General features: G+C 34.9%; 1 protein-coding gene and 1 long non-coding RNA gene across 2 annotated transcripts; one reads left to right on the top strand and one right to left on the bottom strand.

Annotated features, from left to right (window-relative positions):
* Window positions 1-699: 699 nt before the first annotated feature.
* LOC100489972 (putative small proline-rich protein 5) lies at window positions 700-3273 on the bottom strand. The gene is made up of 3 exons (XM_002937559.2): window positions 2980-3273; window positions 2175-2204; window positions 700-902 (listed from the first exon to the last, which is right to left on the bottom strand). Exons 1-3 carry the CDS (start codon window positions 3188-3190, stop codon window positions 877-879), a joined length of 267 nt encoding a protein of 88 aa, XP_002937605.1. The 5' UTR covers window positions 3191-3273; the 3' UTR covers window positions 700-876.
* A 6336-nt stretch (window positions 3274-9609) lies between these two features.
* LOC116412327 lies at window positions 9610-12658 on the top strand. Its single transcript, XR_004223668.1, has 3 exons — window positions 9610-9778; window positions 10229-10270; window positions 12485-12658. It is a non-coding gene; the product is annotated as an uncharacterized LOC116412327 (long non-coding RNA).
* Window positions 12659-12907: the final 249 nt, after the last annotated feature.

The following is a 12907-nucleotide window of genomic DNA, read 5'->3' as shown; positions in this document are numbered from 1 at the left end:
TTATCTTATAATCAGTGCAATACAATTCAAACCATATTGTGTATGTTTTTCAAAGCATCAAGGGGAATAAACAAAAACACAATGGAACAAACAGTACCAAACTTCTGGCAAGAGGTCAGAGAACCAATCTCAGAAGGCATTTAATTTAAAAGAAAAATAGAAAAAGGTTGAAAAAAAAAACATGGGACTGTGCCAGTGTTGAACTGAAAAATGAGTGAGTACCAGACTAACTGCTCCTAACTTTCAAGGGCAGACGTTTTAGAGTAAGATTATACAAGGAATTGTATAGTATGCTGACATTATGTAAAAAAAAATGATTAGCTTATTTGAAGCTGTGCATGCTAAGGTTAGGTTAGGCAGTTTGGCAAAATACTGACCATAACCATACTCAGCTACTATACTGCCAGGGTGGTTGGCAGTTTTGATAGACCATCCTAAAATGGTTGGTTTGTCATCTGTTGGCATTTTATTTGCATTATATTATGTGTAGAAAACATGCTTTTATTTTTATTTAAACATTATTTTACTTTTACTTTGAAGGGCTTTGAAGGTCCACAAGATGAATTTAATGATTACTAAAGTTAAACTGAATATAGTGACTCTGAGAATTAATTGTTGTATACGCAAGTATTGTGCCATTTTTGTCTCCTTAATTAGTGTGACATACAGTAAATGTTAAATAAGACACACAAGCAGTAATACATTTACATGATGAATTATTTAATTGATATATTTATACTACAATAGGCAGATTCTTATGCAGATAATATTGGCTGGTATTTCTTTTTTTTTTTTTTGTAATTACAGGAAGATATAGTGCATGCTCATTATTGCCTCTTGATAGCAGCCATTCAACAACTTGTGTCATTGCTTCTTTTAGTGTTGCTGTTGCTTACATGGATCTAATTGAAAAAAAACATAAGACATAGATAAATCCTAAATGAGATACACTCTCATTTCCAATAATGTGTTGGCCCCATTGCATTCAAAGTTATATCAAAAGGGATACTTTAATATAAAAAGTATATTAAACAAATTACAAAGTAAAATAGTTAATGATATAGAAGAAGGTTGATGTAAATCTTTGTATAACGGGTTATATTAAGCCAAATTTGTCTGTTTGTCAGATGCCATATGTATGTCGATATAATTATGTGATACAATGTGGGTTTTTTGTCCAGATGTGGCCCTATGAGTAATTATTATAGCCTCCACAATAGCTCCCAAAACTTAACTGTGTAACATTTCTATTTTAAAACAATACTGCCTGTGAATCTTTAACATGTTAAATTAATGGCCCACTATTAGTAAGTGGTTTGAAAACTCTACGTTTGGTGGTAAAGCATATTATTTTGCTTCTCTCTATACTAGTGATCCCCAACCAGTGGCTTGTCAGCAACATGTTGCTCATGAGTAAAAAAGGTTGGGGGATGCCTGCTTTATACGGTCTAACCAAAAAAAAAAACTGACACAATGTGAGCATGTCGATGATTCCTAGCCCAAATATCCAATCAAAGAGGGCCATGTGTGCATGCAACTTTTTTTTTAAACACAAGTCATTCAATCTATTTGTTATTTTTAATATTTACTGGACAGCTTTTGAAATAGCACATGTACCAATTTTCAGGTCATTATAAATTTACAAGCAACAGGAGGACATTAAAACTAATATAAATATATGAGTAAAGTCTAATATTTGTGTAGTCTCCTTCTTGATGTGCAGTGTGGTTTACATTTTAAGAGTTGAAAATACAACATATTGTAGAATAATGTATTATGGGATATATTTATCATGCTGTGTAAAAAGTGGAGTAAAGCATTACTGGTGATCTTACCCAGAGCAACCAATCAGCAATTAGATTTTAACAGTTAGAAAATCAAATCAAAGCATCTGATTGGCTGTTATATACAACATCACCGGTGATGTTTTACTCCACTTTTTATACAGCATGATAAATATACCCCTTAATGTATACATTGTCTGTGTTTAGCGTTAAGTATAAGTTGTTAAGTCAACAGGACAACTTTTCTGACAGATCAAGTGATCTGGAATATGTAAAAAAAAAGTTGTCTCAAATTTCCTATAAACTCAGTCTTAAGTTTATATTGCCTGTCTGCTTGTGTTTTGCAAATTATTTATATTATATCACATTAAAAAACAATTATTTCAGTACCTTGGCATTGTGGGACTTGCTTAGCGCAAGCTGAAAAACAAAATAAATAAATTGTTATTTAGTGGAAACACATAGAATCTGAATCAGAGACATGCAATAAATGTAATTATCGGCAATGTTCCCTCAACATTCTTCAGTTACATTCTATTCACAAAAATATTCTTTTGTGTGCTCTCCAAGCGTGTATGCAAAGTGGTGGGTGGGTCCAAGCAAGTACCGAATTATGTGTGTGCATACAAAACTATCTGTTTGCTGCACAAATTCTTTTGTGTGCTTGTGTTTTCTGTACATATGCAAAAGAGTACACCAAAGAGAAAACACAGTCAGTGTCTTAATCACAACCTCATATCACAATTTATTGGTACAGGTATGGGACCTAATATCTGAAATGTTTGGGACTTTCGTTTTCTTGATTTTCCATCATCTGAATCGCTATACATTAAATTTAAATCTTTAGATACATTTCTGCATTGCTTAGCAATTCATTCACTTTTCTATAAGATCAATTCTTAATTAGGCTAATGATGCTGTTTTATATACAGTATGTTATGATACTACTAGTGTTACAAGTACAATGTGCATCTAGCTCTACTGTAATATGCCAAAGATGCAAAAAGGGAAGATATCCACTTTTATCTATCGGGTAAAGAAAGAGTGGAAGGAATACAGTCTGCTCTAACAAATTACTTGTGGCAACATCATGATTTAAAATAAATAATTTAGTAACAAGCATTTTAGTGTATATCATAATACATAATATCAATAACGAGCTTCTAGGAAGAATGGTAAAAAGCACAATACTTACGATCCTGGCATTTCTGTTGTGGAGGACAGCACTTTGGTGCGCATGGATCACATTTCTGTGGTGGAGGGCACTTTGGTGCGCATGGATCACATTTCTGTGGTGGAGGGCATGGATCACATTTCTGTGGTGGAGGGCACTTTGGTGCGCATGGATCACAGGGTGGTGGGCATTGCTCTTGGCATTTCTTTTGTTGACCCTTAACTCCAGACATAGTTTAAAGTGCTAGAAGCTAAATGCTTGCAGGTCTCTAAAATGATGTTTTGGATGCTCTGATTGCTACCAACCTGTTGGTGCCGAAACTATTTATACAGAATAGACTGGAGCAGTATGCAAATTAGAAACCAGGACATGCCTTGTTAGGTTTGGAAAACTAATTGAATAGTCCTAAATATGGAAAAGAAGGACAATAATTTTAATGTAATTGTTTTGTTGTCTCTCTTTAGGCAAAGGTGTGTCTTTTTAATGTAGGGTGTGTTCTATGTATGTGCAGTGTAGGTGTTAAAAGAAATCATTAGTGTAGCATGCCTTTATGGTGCCAATCTGCATGGATAAAAATGTGAATTAAACATAGAAATATTTAAAATGGATAGGTGTCTACATAGCAACCATGGCAAAACGTTAGGCTATATAGTATAAATTATATAGCACAGGTGTGGGATCTGTTGATCTTCTAGACTGTTATCCAGAAAGCTCATAAAAGAACTTACTTGTTACTTCTAGGATTAATGACATGCTATGTCTGGTATAGACCTGCATATGTGTCGATTATGATCATAACATTCTTCACTGTGCTTAATGATTTCCACATTTATTAACCAAACCAAACTCACCCCACACACACACACTTCATTTTGTCACCAGGACAAGCTAGTGTAGTTGAGTTGAGAGAGAATGTACCAGTTATTCATCATATTAGAACTTAAAAGTTAACAGAATCCAAGTATTACAATACAATACAAATAGGATCCTCTTAAAAGCAAATGATTTCCATACAGTTTTCTATAACCAATTAACTGTTAAGTGCCTCGGTACAAATTAGTAGATTTACATTTTCTTTCAGAAGGTCATTTATCATGTTAAATGCTGGATGAGTCAGTCAATTTAGAAAAAAACATTAGCATGCAAGCACCTTGGCACTACCATCAAACCTTAGCAACTAATATCTCATAATACCTATGGTTATGGTGCAGACAGCTGACAAATATTAGCTCTGGCATAGCAATAGCAGTGCTTGGTCATACTGTCCATACTTCATACATCAAATAAAGCTTATCAGGTAATTTACAGAGAAGGATTAAAAGGTTGATTGCCTGTAAATCCCAATAAACTAATTTATGTGCAAACTGATTAAAAGAACGCCAGCAGCAGTCAACTAAACAGCAGAAACTTTTTTTTTTTTTTATATATATATTTCACTTCTTTGCAACCAATGTATAAGTACAGAACAGTTCCCTTTAGCCTGAGAGAAGCTGGGCTCAGAAATTATGGTCAAAGGAAACAAGCATTCTTCCAGTTTTACATGACAGCCTACACACTGGGATTTTTTTTCTTAATTACAATTTAGGAATGCATGTTCCATGTGTATACATGTATGTATGTATGTGACATATACTCCACTTATAAATAGGAAAATTACAGTGGGATCTTTTATCTGGAAAACCATTATCCAGAAAGTATAGCATTGGCATTTCACACAGCATGTTGTATAAAAAAAATAATTCTTAATTTTTTGCTGATTTGCTGAGCTACTATGGATTAATTTTTAATGTTTATCTGTGTTCCAAATAATAGAAAGAGCAAGCCTTTACCTATACAATCTACAGTGCTAAACAGTCTATACCTATACATTATGTTTCTGTCATTATGGCAGCTGTCAGTCACTTATAATGCATATTTGCAAATATATTCAATCAGATTCTTTGTGCACACTACATGGTATGTTCATCATGTCATTACTGTTGTAACCTCCCTTACTGCTTTATTCCATTCCATGTTTCTTGACTTTACAGGAAGAAACCACATCATAAAATCTTATTAAGCAAAGCACACCTCATACTTTCAGCCAACAAAAATAGTAATTATTATTGTTATTTACAATGGAAAGACATATGACTGTAGCGGTGACTCTGTCAATATCATCATCACTAAATATGTGTTTATGTGAATGAAATGTACCAGACAGCAATCATTAAATGACTGGATGATGAAAAATACTAAGCTATGTACTATCACGCTTTAGTTCTTAGGATCCGGACATTGTGGATCCTTACCTTAGTTTTGAGATGTTTTTATACTTAATAACAATACTAATATTGTTAAAAGACTAGTCTAAGGCATTTATTATAAGCATATATTATTGAGCCCTTCAGAGAGTTTTCTCTAAATTTACATTAAATAAAACCCCAATATAACAAATCACTTTTTCATGCTACTATTCTCTATCTGTAAGTGAAAAGCATCCAATGTCGGGATCCTGGTATTGCATCTCATTATTTTTTATCTCATTATTTTTTATTTTTTTTAAGAAAATGTAACTGCTGTGATAGTGAATGAACTATACTAAAGATGCAATGCAATTCCTTCAAGTACGACTGGTGTGAAAACTATGTTCTGCTTCTTACTGAGATGTTTTAATTTCCTAACCAGTTATGGGATAATGAGCTATTCTCTGTAATGAGTTTCATCTCTACCCTGTGGTGTCAGGAATAATAAGCAAATGTAGTTTATTTTTACTACCAAAAAGATGCAGAGCTCACCTACAATAACATATACCTTTATTATACACCCAGAACTGGACAGGCTGGCTGGCCAGGTTACAATAAATAAATCTCAGTTTACAAATCTTGAAAATAAATAAATTACAAATCTGCCATATATATCAAAAGTGTTATTTTTAGCAGCAAAATATATTGTATTTATTTTAAACAGTTAACCAGTAAATGGTATTTGCTCCTGGGCAAACTTTTATTGCATAATCCTATGAAGCTTCTGTTTACTGAGAACAGCAAGTCAGTAAGTAATGTACTTCTATGGGACCTGTTAGCCAAAATGCTTGGGACCTAACATTTTCTTGATGAGGGGTCTGTATGTAATTTGTATCTTCATACTTCTACTAAAAAATAATTTAAACAATAAAAAAAAACCAATAGGATTTTTTTACCTCCAATAAGGATTAATTACATCTTAGTTGGGATCAAATACAAGGTACTGTTTTATTAAAATTATTTGCTTAAAATGGAGCCTATTGGAGATGCCCTTCCCATAATGCTGAGCTTTCTGCATTATGGGTTTCTGGATAATGGATCCCATACCTGTATATTCATCAGCCATTTTGGTTGATATTTGGCAAATTTAAGGAAAAAATGTGCAAAATATAGTGTAGCCATATAAAGGTGAAATTGGATTAACTTTAGAGAAGTGTTTTTAGTTATGTTATTAATTGTAGGTGATAAGAAGTGAATCTGGCACATGGATATGTGTAGAAGCATAATAGAAAGATTTGCAAGAAAGAGATAGAATATAATAATAATAATAAGTGCATACTAAAGATATTGGAAAATTGAGTTGACTTAAAGGTAGATGTTGTGCGTCAGCTTTGCGGACCAGGCTCATATACAGGGCTGGACAAAATTTTACTGGTGGGTCCCTGAAATGTACCCAAATACGATGGATGAAAAAGAGACACAGAAGTTACAAAAACCCTTATTAAATTATACAGCCAAAACTCCTAAAAACACACAGATTTAAAACCGCCTCACACAAATAGGTCAGGGGCTCTGAATTTCATCACAAATGTAAACACCTGTCACAGCCCCCAAATATTAAGTACCCCAGAGAATGAATTCCTATATACCTGGTTATGAATAGATCTTTGTAAAATCCTGCACTTAATATCATATCTGTTGGAGAAGTATTCATTTTGGGGGTATAGTATAGTGTAGCAATGGTGACAATAACCAGAGATCTATATAACTTAATAAACATACAAATTGTTCAGGCTGGACAAAGAACCTAGATGGATTCTCACCACCACCATTGGTAGCATAACCAGGAGTCCATAAGTCCCAATGTGATTAGTCCAATGCGCACTTCTTCCAGGCTTCATCAAGGGCACTTATGAGATGAATAGGCATAAAAATGCTTGAAAATGGCCACTTCCTTATCCTTGTCTTTTTCACACCAAAAATGATATAAACAGACATGACCCATGTAGATAAGTCACCTGGATGTTTTTCTTCACACCAAAAAGGACACAGGTGGAAATGACACCATACAAAAAAGCCGCCACAGACCATAGTACTTATTTACTTTATATCTTTGTGCCAGAAATGACAACAGTGGAAGTTACACCACATCCTATAATACTATTAAATAAATAAAATGTCAATCAATTTCCAGGTCTCAGACGGTCCCTCCCATCTGATGAAGGCATTCATCTTAATTTATACATCTTAACTTATTCCATTCAAAGATTAGGCAATCCCAAAATCACCCCACAAAATAGATTTTTGTACTTTATAGGAACTCCTCCAAATCCCTACCACAGTGATCCATTTGTTTCACACAGGTAACATTGCCATGGTAGCTGAACTAAGGCTGCATCTGTCAAGATCCAATATAAAGTAGGCACCTCCGGACTTCTATAAATATGGGATGGGTACTCAAAAAGGCCATCAGCAAATGTCTACAGCAGTTACAGAATGAACCAATCCTGCTGTTTATAGTAATCTTATCTGTAAATAACATAAGTACACACAACAGTTAATAATGCTGGAAACTGGTACTCGGTCTATGAGTACCAGTTTCCACAACTGCAATCATGAAGGAACCAACAGACATTCCTAATTTACAAATAACTACTCAGGAGGGCTCCCCAGTATCAAGGGATACCCAGTTTGCAGAGCAAGTTTCTGTGCTGCAGAAGGGCCTTCATTGTGTAGCTTTAAAAATGTTTAATAGTCCTATTTCGGATTTGCAGTGAAATTCTGCATTTTGCCACTGGCAAATTGTTTTTATAAAACTGCAGCAAAAACTTGGTGTGACAAAAATTTGCAGAGTAAGGAAAAAGTTGTGGTTGCATAAAAAAAAATTGTGGTCATGTCAAAAAATCACACAGTAGCCGTAAATTTTTGCAGTTTCACAAAAGTTTTTGCAGTTTTTGCTCATTACTATGATAGACCCCCAAATATGAAACAGGTGTTCCAAAGAAAATCTACTTATTTACCTTCTTTTGCCAAGTTTCCTACAATAGCATTGAGTCAACTTAATGGCTTGAAGGGGGTGGTTACTAAGAAAGCTGACAAAGGAGGGATATCTGTTTATCTGGCCAGAGGCGAATTACATCCAAGAAGCTTATGCCAGTTCGGTAATGGAACAAATTACAGACAACTGCCTTCTGACCCTACTTAGATTTGTAAAAAAAAAAAACATGTAGATGGTATTTTAATGGAAGCTTTGGCTGCAGGCATTATCACAAAGAAAGGATGCAATTTTTTGATGGTTTACATGTTACCAATAGTGCACAAGAGTGTGGATACTCCTGGATGCCCTATTGTGTCATGTATCGGGTCCCTTTGTGAGAATGTCTACATCTTTATTGATTCCTTTTACAGCCAGTGGTGGTGAATCTACCGTCATATGTGAGAGATTCTTTGGATCTTTGTAGAGATTCTCCTGAAATTACAGCAACTGGAGTTTTGAAACTCATTTATATAGAAAATCCATGGCCACTAACTCCATACTGTCAAAAGGCAGGTATGGTTGCCACCCATACCACCAAAAGGAAGGCATTCCTGTTGAGCAGAAGTAAGACACCATTGTTCCTTTCCCATGGTGTATCGGGGCAGTGTGGATGAACTAGACATTAATTTCAGGGCACGAGGATGAAAAAATTCTGTCATTAAAGGACATGTAAACATAAGTGATGAGATTTGTAGCCCTTACCTATTTGTGTGATTGGTGTTTTTGGTTATATTTTTAATAAGGGTTTTTTATTTTGTTATACCAAAAGTTATCCCACCTGAAAGGTGTGCTAGTAGGCCCCTATCCTTATAGGCTCTGGATAGATGCCCCTTTTGTCCATTCATTAAAGCAACCCTGTTCATATAAATAGACCAAAGCATTATGGAAACCAGAAATATAGATAAAATATTACATTTCTTTATGGTAATAAATGCATATTTCTGAAGAATAAAAGTTTTTCCTGAATATAAGTGATCAAGAAGACATAGCACTGTGGAGCAAATAAGAAGAAAAATAACGTCCCTGAGTAAAATAAAATGTAATATTAGACTAGAATAGTACTAAGGTCAGGGTCACAAGACACTGCTTTACAGTAAATATGAGTCATTTACAAGAAGATCAATAATTACAAATATATAGATTTAATAAATGCAAAAGATTTAACGTTAAACCTGAAAAATGTCAGCTATGTACAAACAGTACATCATTTTAAATTAATAAGGCATTCATTAGGCACACCCTGTCCTAAAGGGAAATAAACAAAACAATTACATGCAAATACTTCCTTTATTCCATATTAGGGGTTTTTCCTATCATTTTTGACCTCTTACGAGTATTATTCTTATTTCAAATTTGCATAAAATATTGTATAAATACCTTGAGCACTGTCTGACTGAAAGCAACCAGAGAATCCTAAACTGAATCTTCGTACCTGAAATCCTTTGCCTTCTAACACAGATAACCATGTCTGGAGTTAAGGGTCAGCAAAAGAAATGCCCAGAGCCTTGCCCACCCCAGCCATGCAATCCATGCCCTCCACCACAGAAATGCCAAGATCGTAAGTATTAGGTTTAAAATTTATGCTAAGAAGCATTTATTTCATCCACCAACTAAAATAATATGTCATCTATAGATCCAAGTGATACAGGGCTTCTAGTTATCACATTAGTGGGAAAATATGAGAATGGTTATTAGCTTTTAAAAGACTATTATTATTACATTTTACTGGATAGGACAGTGTGCAACCACTTTTGCATGATACTGTTATTATAAAATGACAATAAATAGTTACCAAGATACCATTTCTTTTGATTACGGAAAGTAACAATGACTTACATTTCTGCTTAGCTTACATTTCCCACATTTAGTAACCCCTGGGTTGCTAGGCAACTGGCAAAAGTAACACCATTATCCATTTTTACTTAAATTTAATCGTAGTTTATTTTTGCAGAGCAATGCAAAAATCAGTTTCTATATATTAATATATGTATGTTATGTTTTATTACAGCTTGCAAGGATCCTTGCCCTAAGCCAATCCCACAATGCCAAGGTATTGTATCTTTCATGGTTCATTTTAAAATGCTAAATGTTCTGCACTGACTGATGTAATAAAATGTGCACTGTTTGCCGGGATTTGCCAACCTATAGATACCAGTCAGGTGTTCATTTTAAAGGAGAACTATACCCCCTGGGCTTTAAAGCCCCCTTAACTATCACTGGCTTGACCCCCCCTTACCTCTCCCTTATTACATTGTTTCTAAGTTTAACAACTGTCCTTATCGCTAACCCCAAGCTAAAACAGCAGGGTAGCGCAGCAAAGTAGCACAGCAGCATACCTGGCCAACATCTTGTTTGCAACTGAAGACACTTCGGGTCTCACACGGACCCTGCTTGCACATGTACAGTTGAAGCAGTTTTCAGTGTCAGTGGAGAGACCCGAAGTGTCTTCAGTTGCAAAGAAGATGTCGGCCGGGGATGCTGCTGTGCTACTCTGCTGTTTTAGCTAGGGGTTAGCGATAGGGACAGTTGTTAAACTATGAGATAAGGGAGAGGTGAGGGGACAAGGCAGTGATAGTCAAGGGGGCTTTTATAGCCCGGGGTATAGTTTCAAGGTTCAAGTTTTATTGTCATATACAAATAACAATGAAGCATCATTACCGTAATGAAATGAAATGTAAAATGCAAATATTAAATATAATAAAAGTGTGCAATAAAGTATTTACAATAAAAAAAATATGCAATGAAATATTTGGAATTGTGCAGTAAGGATTTAAAGTGGCTTTGCTTAAAGTGACACTGCGAAGAGTCCAGTAGTTATGGGTAGTTTGTGTCGGTGTGTGCAGAATGTCAGCAGTTCAGAAGCCTGATGGCTTGTGGGTAGAAACTGTCTCTGTATCTGCTGGTGCGGGTCTGGATGCTCCTGTACCACCTGCCTGATGGTAGGAGTGTGAAAAGAGTGTGGCTGGGGTGGCTGGGGTCAGAGAGGATCCGCTGCATCTTCCTCCTGCAGCGCTGTCTGTACAGGTCCTGCATGGCTGGCAGTTCAGTCCTGGTGATGCACTGTGCTGATCTCACCACCCTCTGCAGAGTTCTCCTTAAAACACATGACCAGTAAATATAAACTTCTATTGGTTAATATGTTACTGGGCTTTTTAATTCCATGGCCCAAAAGGAAAATATTTTCTAAGGAACATCATACTACTTTGATCCAATTTTCTGGTTTAAAACATTTTATGGACTACTGAATGATATACCCCATAAAAGAGGGGTGCCTGGTCATGAATTAGATCTCAGATATAGATCTTTCCACTAATGTGTAGTGGCGAAGACCAGATGGAGTTTGTATTTGATTTACAACTGCTAATGCTCGTTGCCAATGATTTCAATGGACTCGAATATAATCTATGTGAGGGACAAATTATAAACGTACCAATGCAATCTTTCACTTTTATGCTATAAAATCAGTCTGGGTCCATACACTGGAAGTTATATGAAAGCAAACAGAAAAAGGATTGCAAGCCAGTAGCAGAACAATTATCTTGCACCTTTACGATTATTTCCTTCTCTAACAATATATAAAATTAGAATAGGTAATATGGTATGGCTTGTATCCCTTAAACAAATGTTAGGGGATTGGGAGGAGTCTTCACTGCTTTACCCAGTTGTGAGCTGACACTTACTTACTAAATAAAAATTAAATAGATAATAGATAAAGAATACAATAAATAACAAATATTCTAGAATTCCATTCCAAATTTTCAAGTTTCTTTCTTAGAGATCATTTTACTTTTTTGTGAAGAAAAAACAACACAGAAAGTATCTATTTAAGAAGATTTTTAACTGCCATAATTTGCCTGTTGTACTGCAATTATTATAGCCACTTTGCTCATAATAGGAAATGTTTGAAAAGTTGTATTTGTGGAGGTGGAAGAAAATGCTACTGTATTGTATAGATACTGCAGGTGAAATGAAAAACAGCACACTTTGGTAAAAAATGGACCAACAAAAGTTTGGCGCTTATTTAATAACCAGTTGGATTTTTAATTGAGCGGATTAACAAAATGCTCAAAGTATTTTACAGCAATAGCTGAAAACCAGTGGCGTTATAAAAAATATTTAAACCTATAAAACCTGTTTTAAAGATAATTTCATTTTTAATTTTCTATAATATAAAAATGTACAGATTACAAACCAACATTACTGTAATACTGGGACATTCTGTATAGAATTTTTTAGCTTTATTTTTGTATCTTTTTTTCCACAGACCCATGCCAGAAGACTCCGACTCAACAGCAGGGCCAAAACCAACCCCACCATCACTGAAGGATACATGAGATGAGAATCTTCTCTCAGATGATGCCTTCTACACTATACTAAATCATACAAGGAGACAGCAATCCCTGAGATGTACTAATAAATAATTGCATTTTAAAAAGCAGCTCATGACTAAATCTGTTTATGCTTTGGATTTCTTTATTTTAATTGCAAAATAAAAATGTATACTATGGTACTGCAGATCACAAGTAAAGCAATAAGGTAGAACAGCTAAATGTTATTTTTATTAAATGCTAGTAATAGGTATGGGATCCCATATTACACACATATCCAGATATGGATATTAAGCACAGAGGTGAGTTTATATCCCTGTGATCCAGATTGCTCAGGATTATCCATAATTTGGATCCAT

Source organism: Xenopus tropicalis, chromosome 7 (genome assembly GCF_000004195.4).
Source record: "Xenopus tropicalis strain Nigerian chromosome 7, UCB_Xtro_10.0, whole genome shotgun sequence".
Taxonomy (NCBI): domain Eukaryota; kingdom Metazoa; phylum Chordata; class Amphibia; order Anura; family Pipidae; genus Xenopus; species Xenopus tropicalis.
This window is presented reverse-complemented; position numbering and strand designations above follow the sequence as displayed.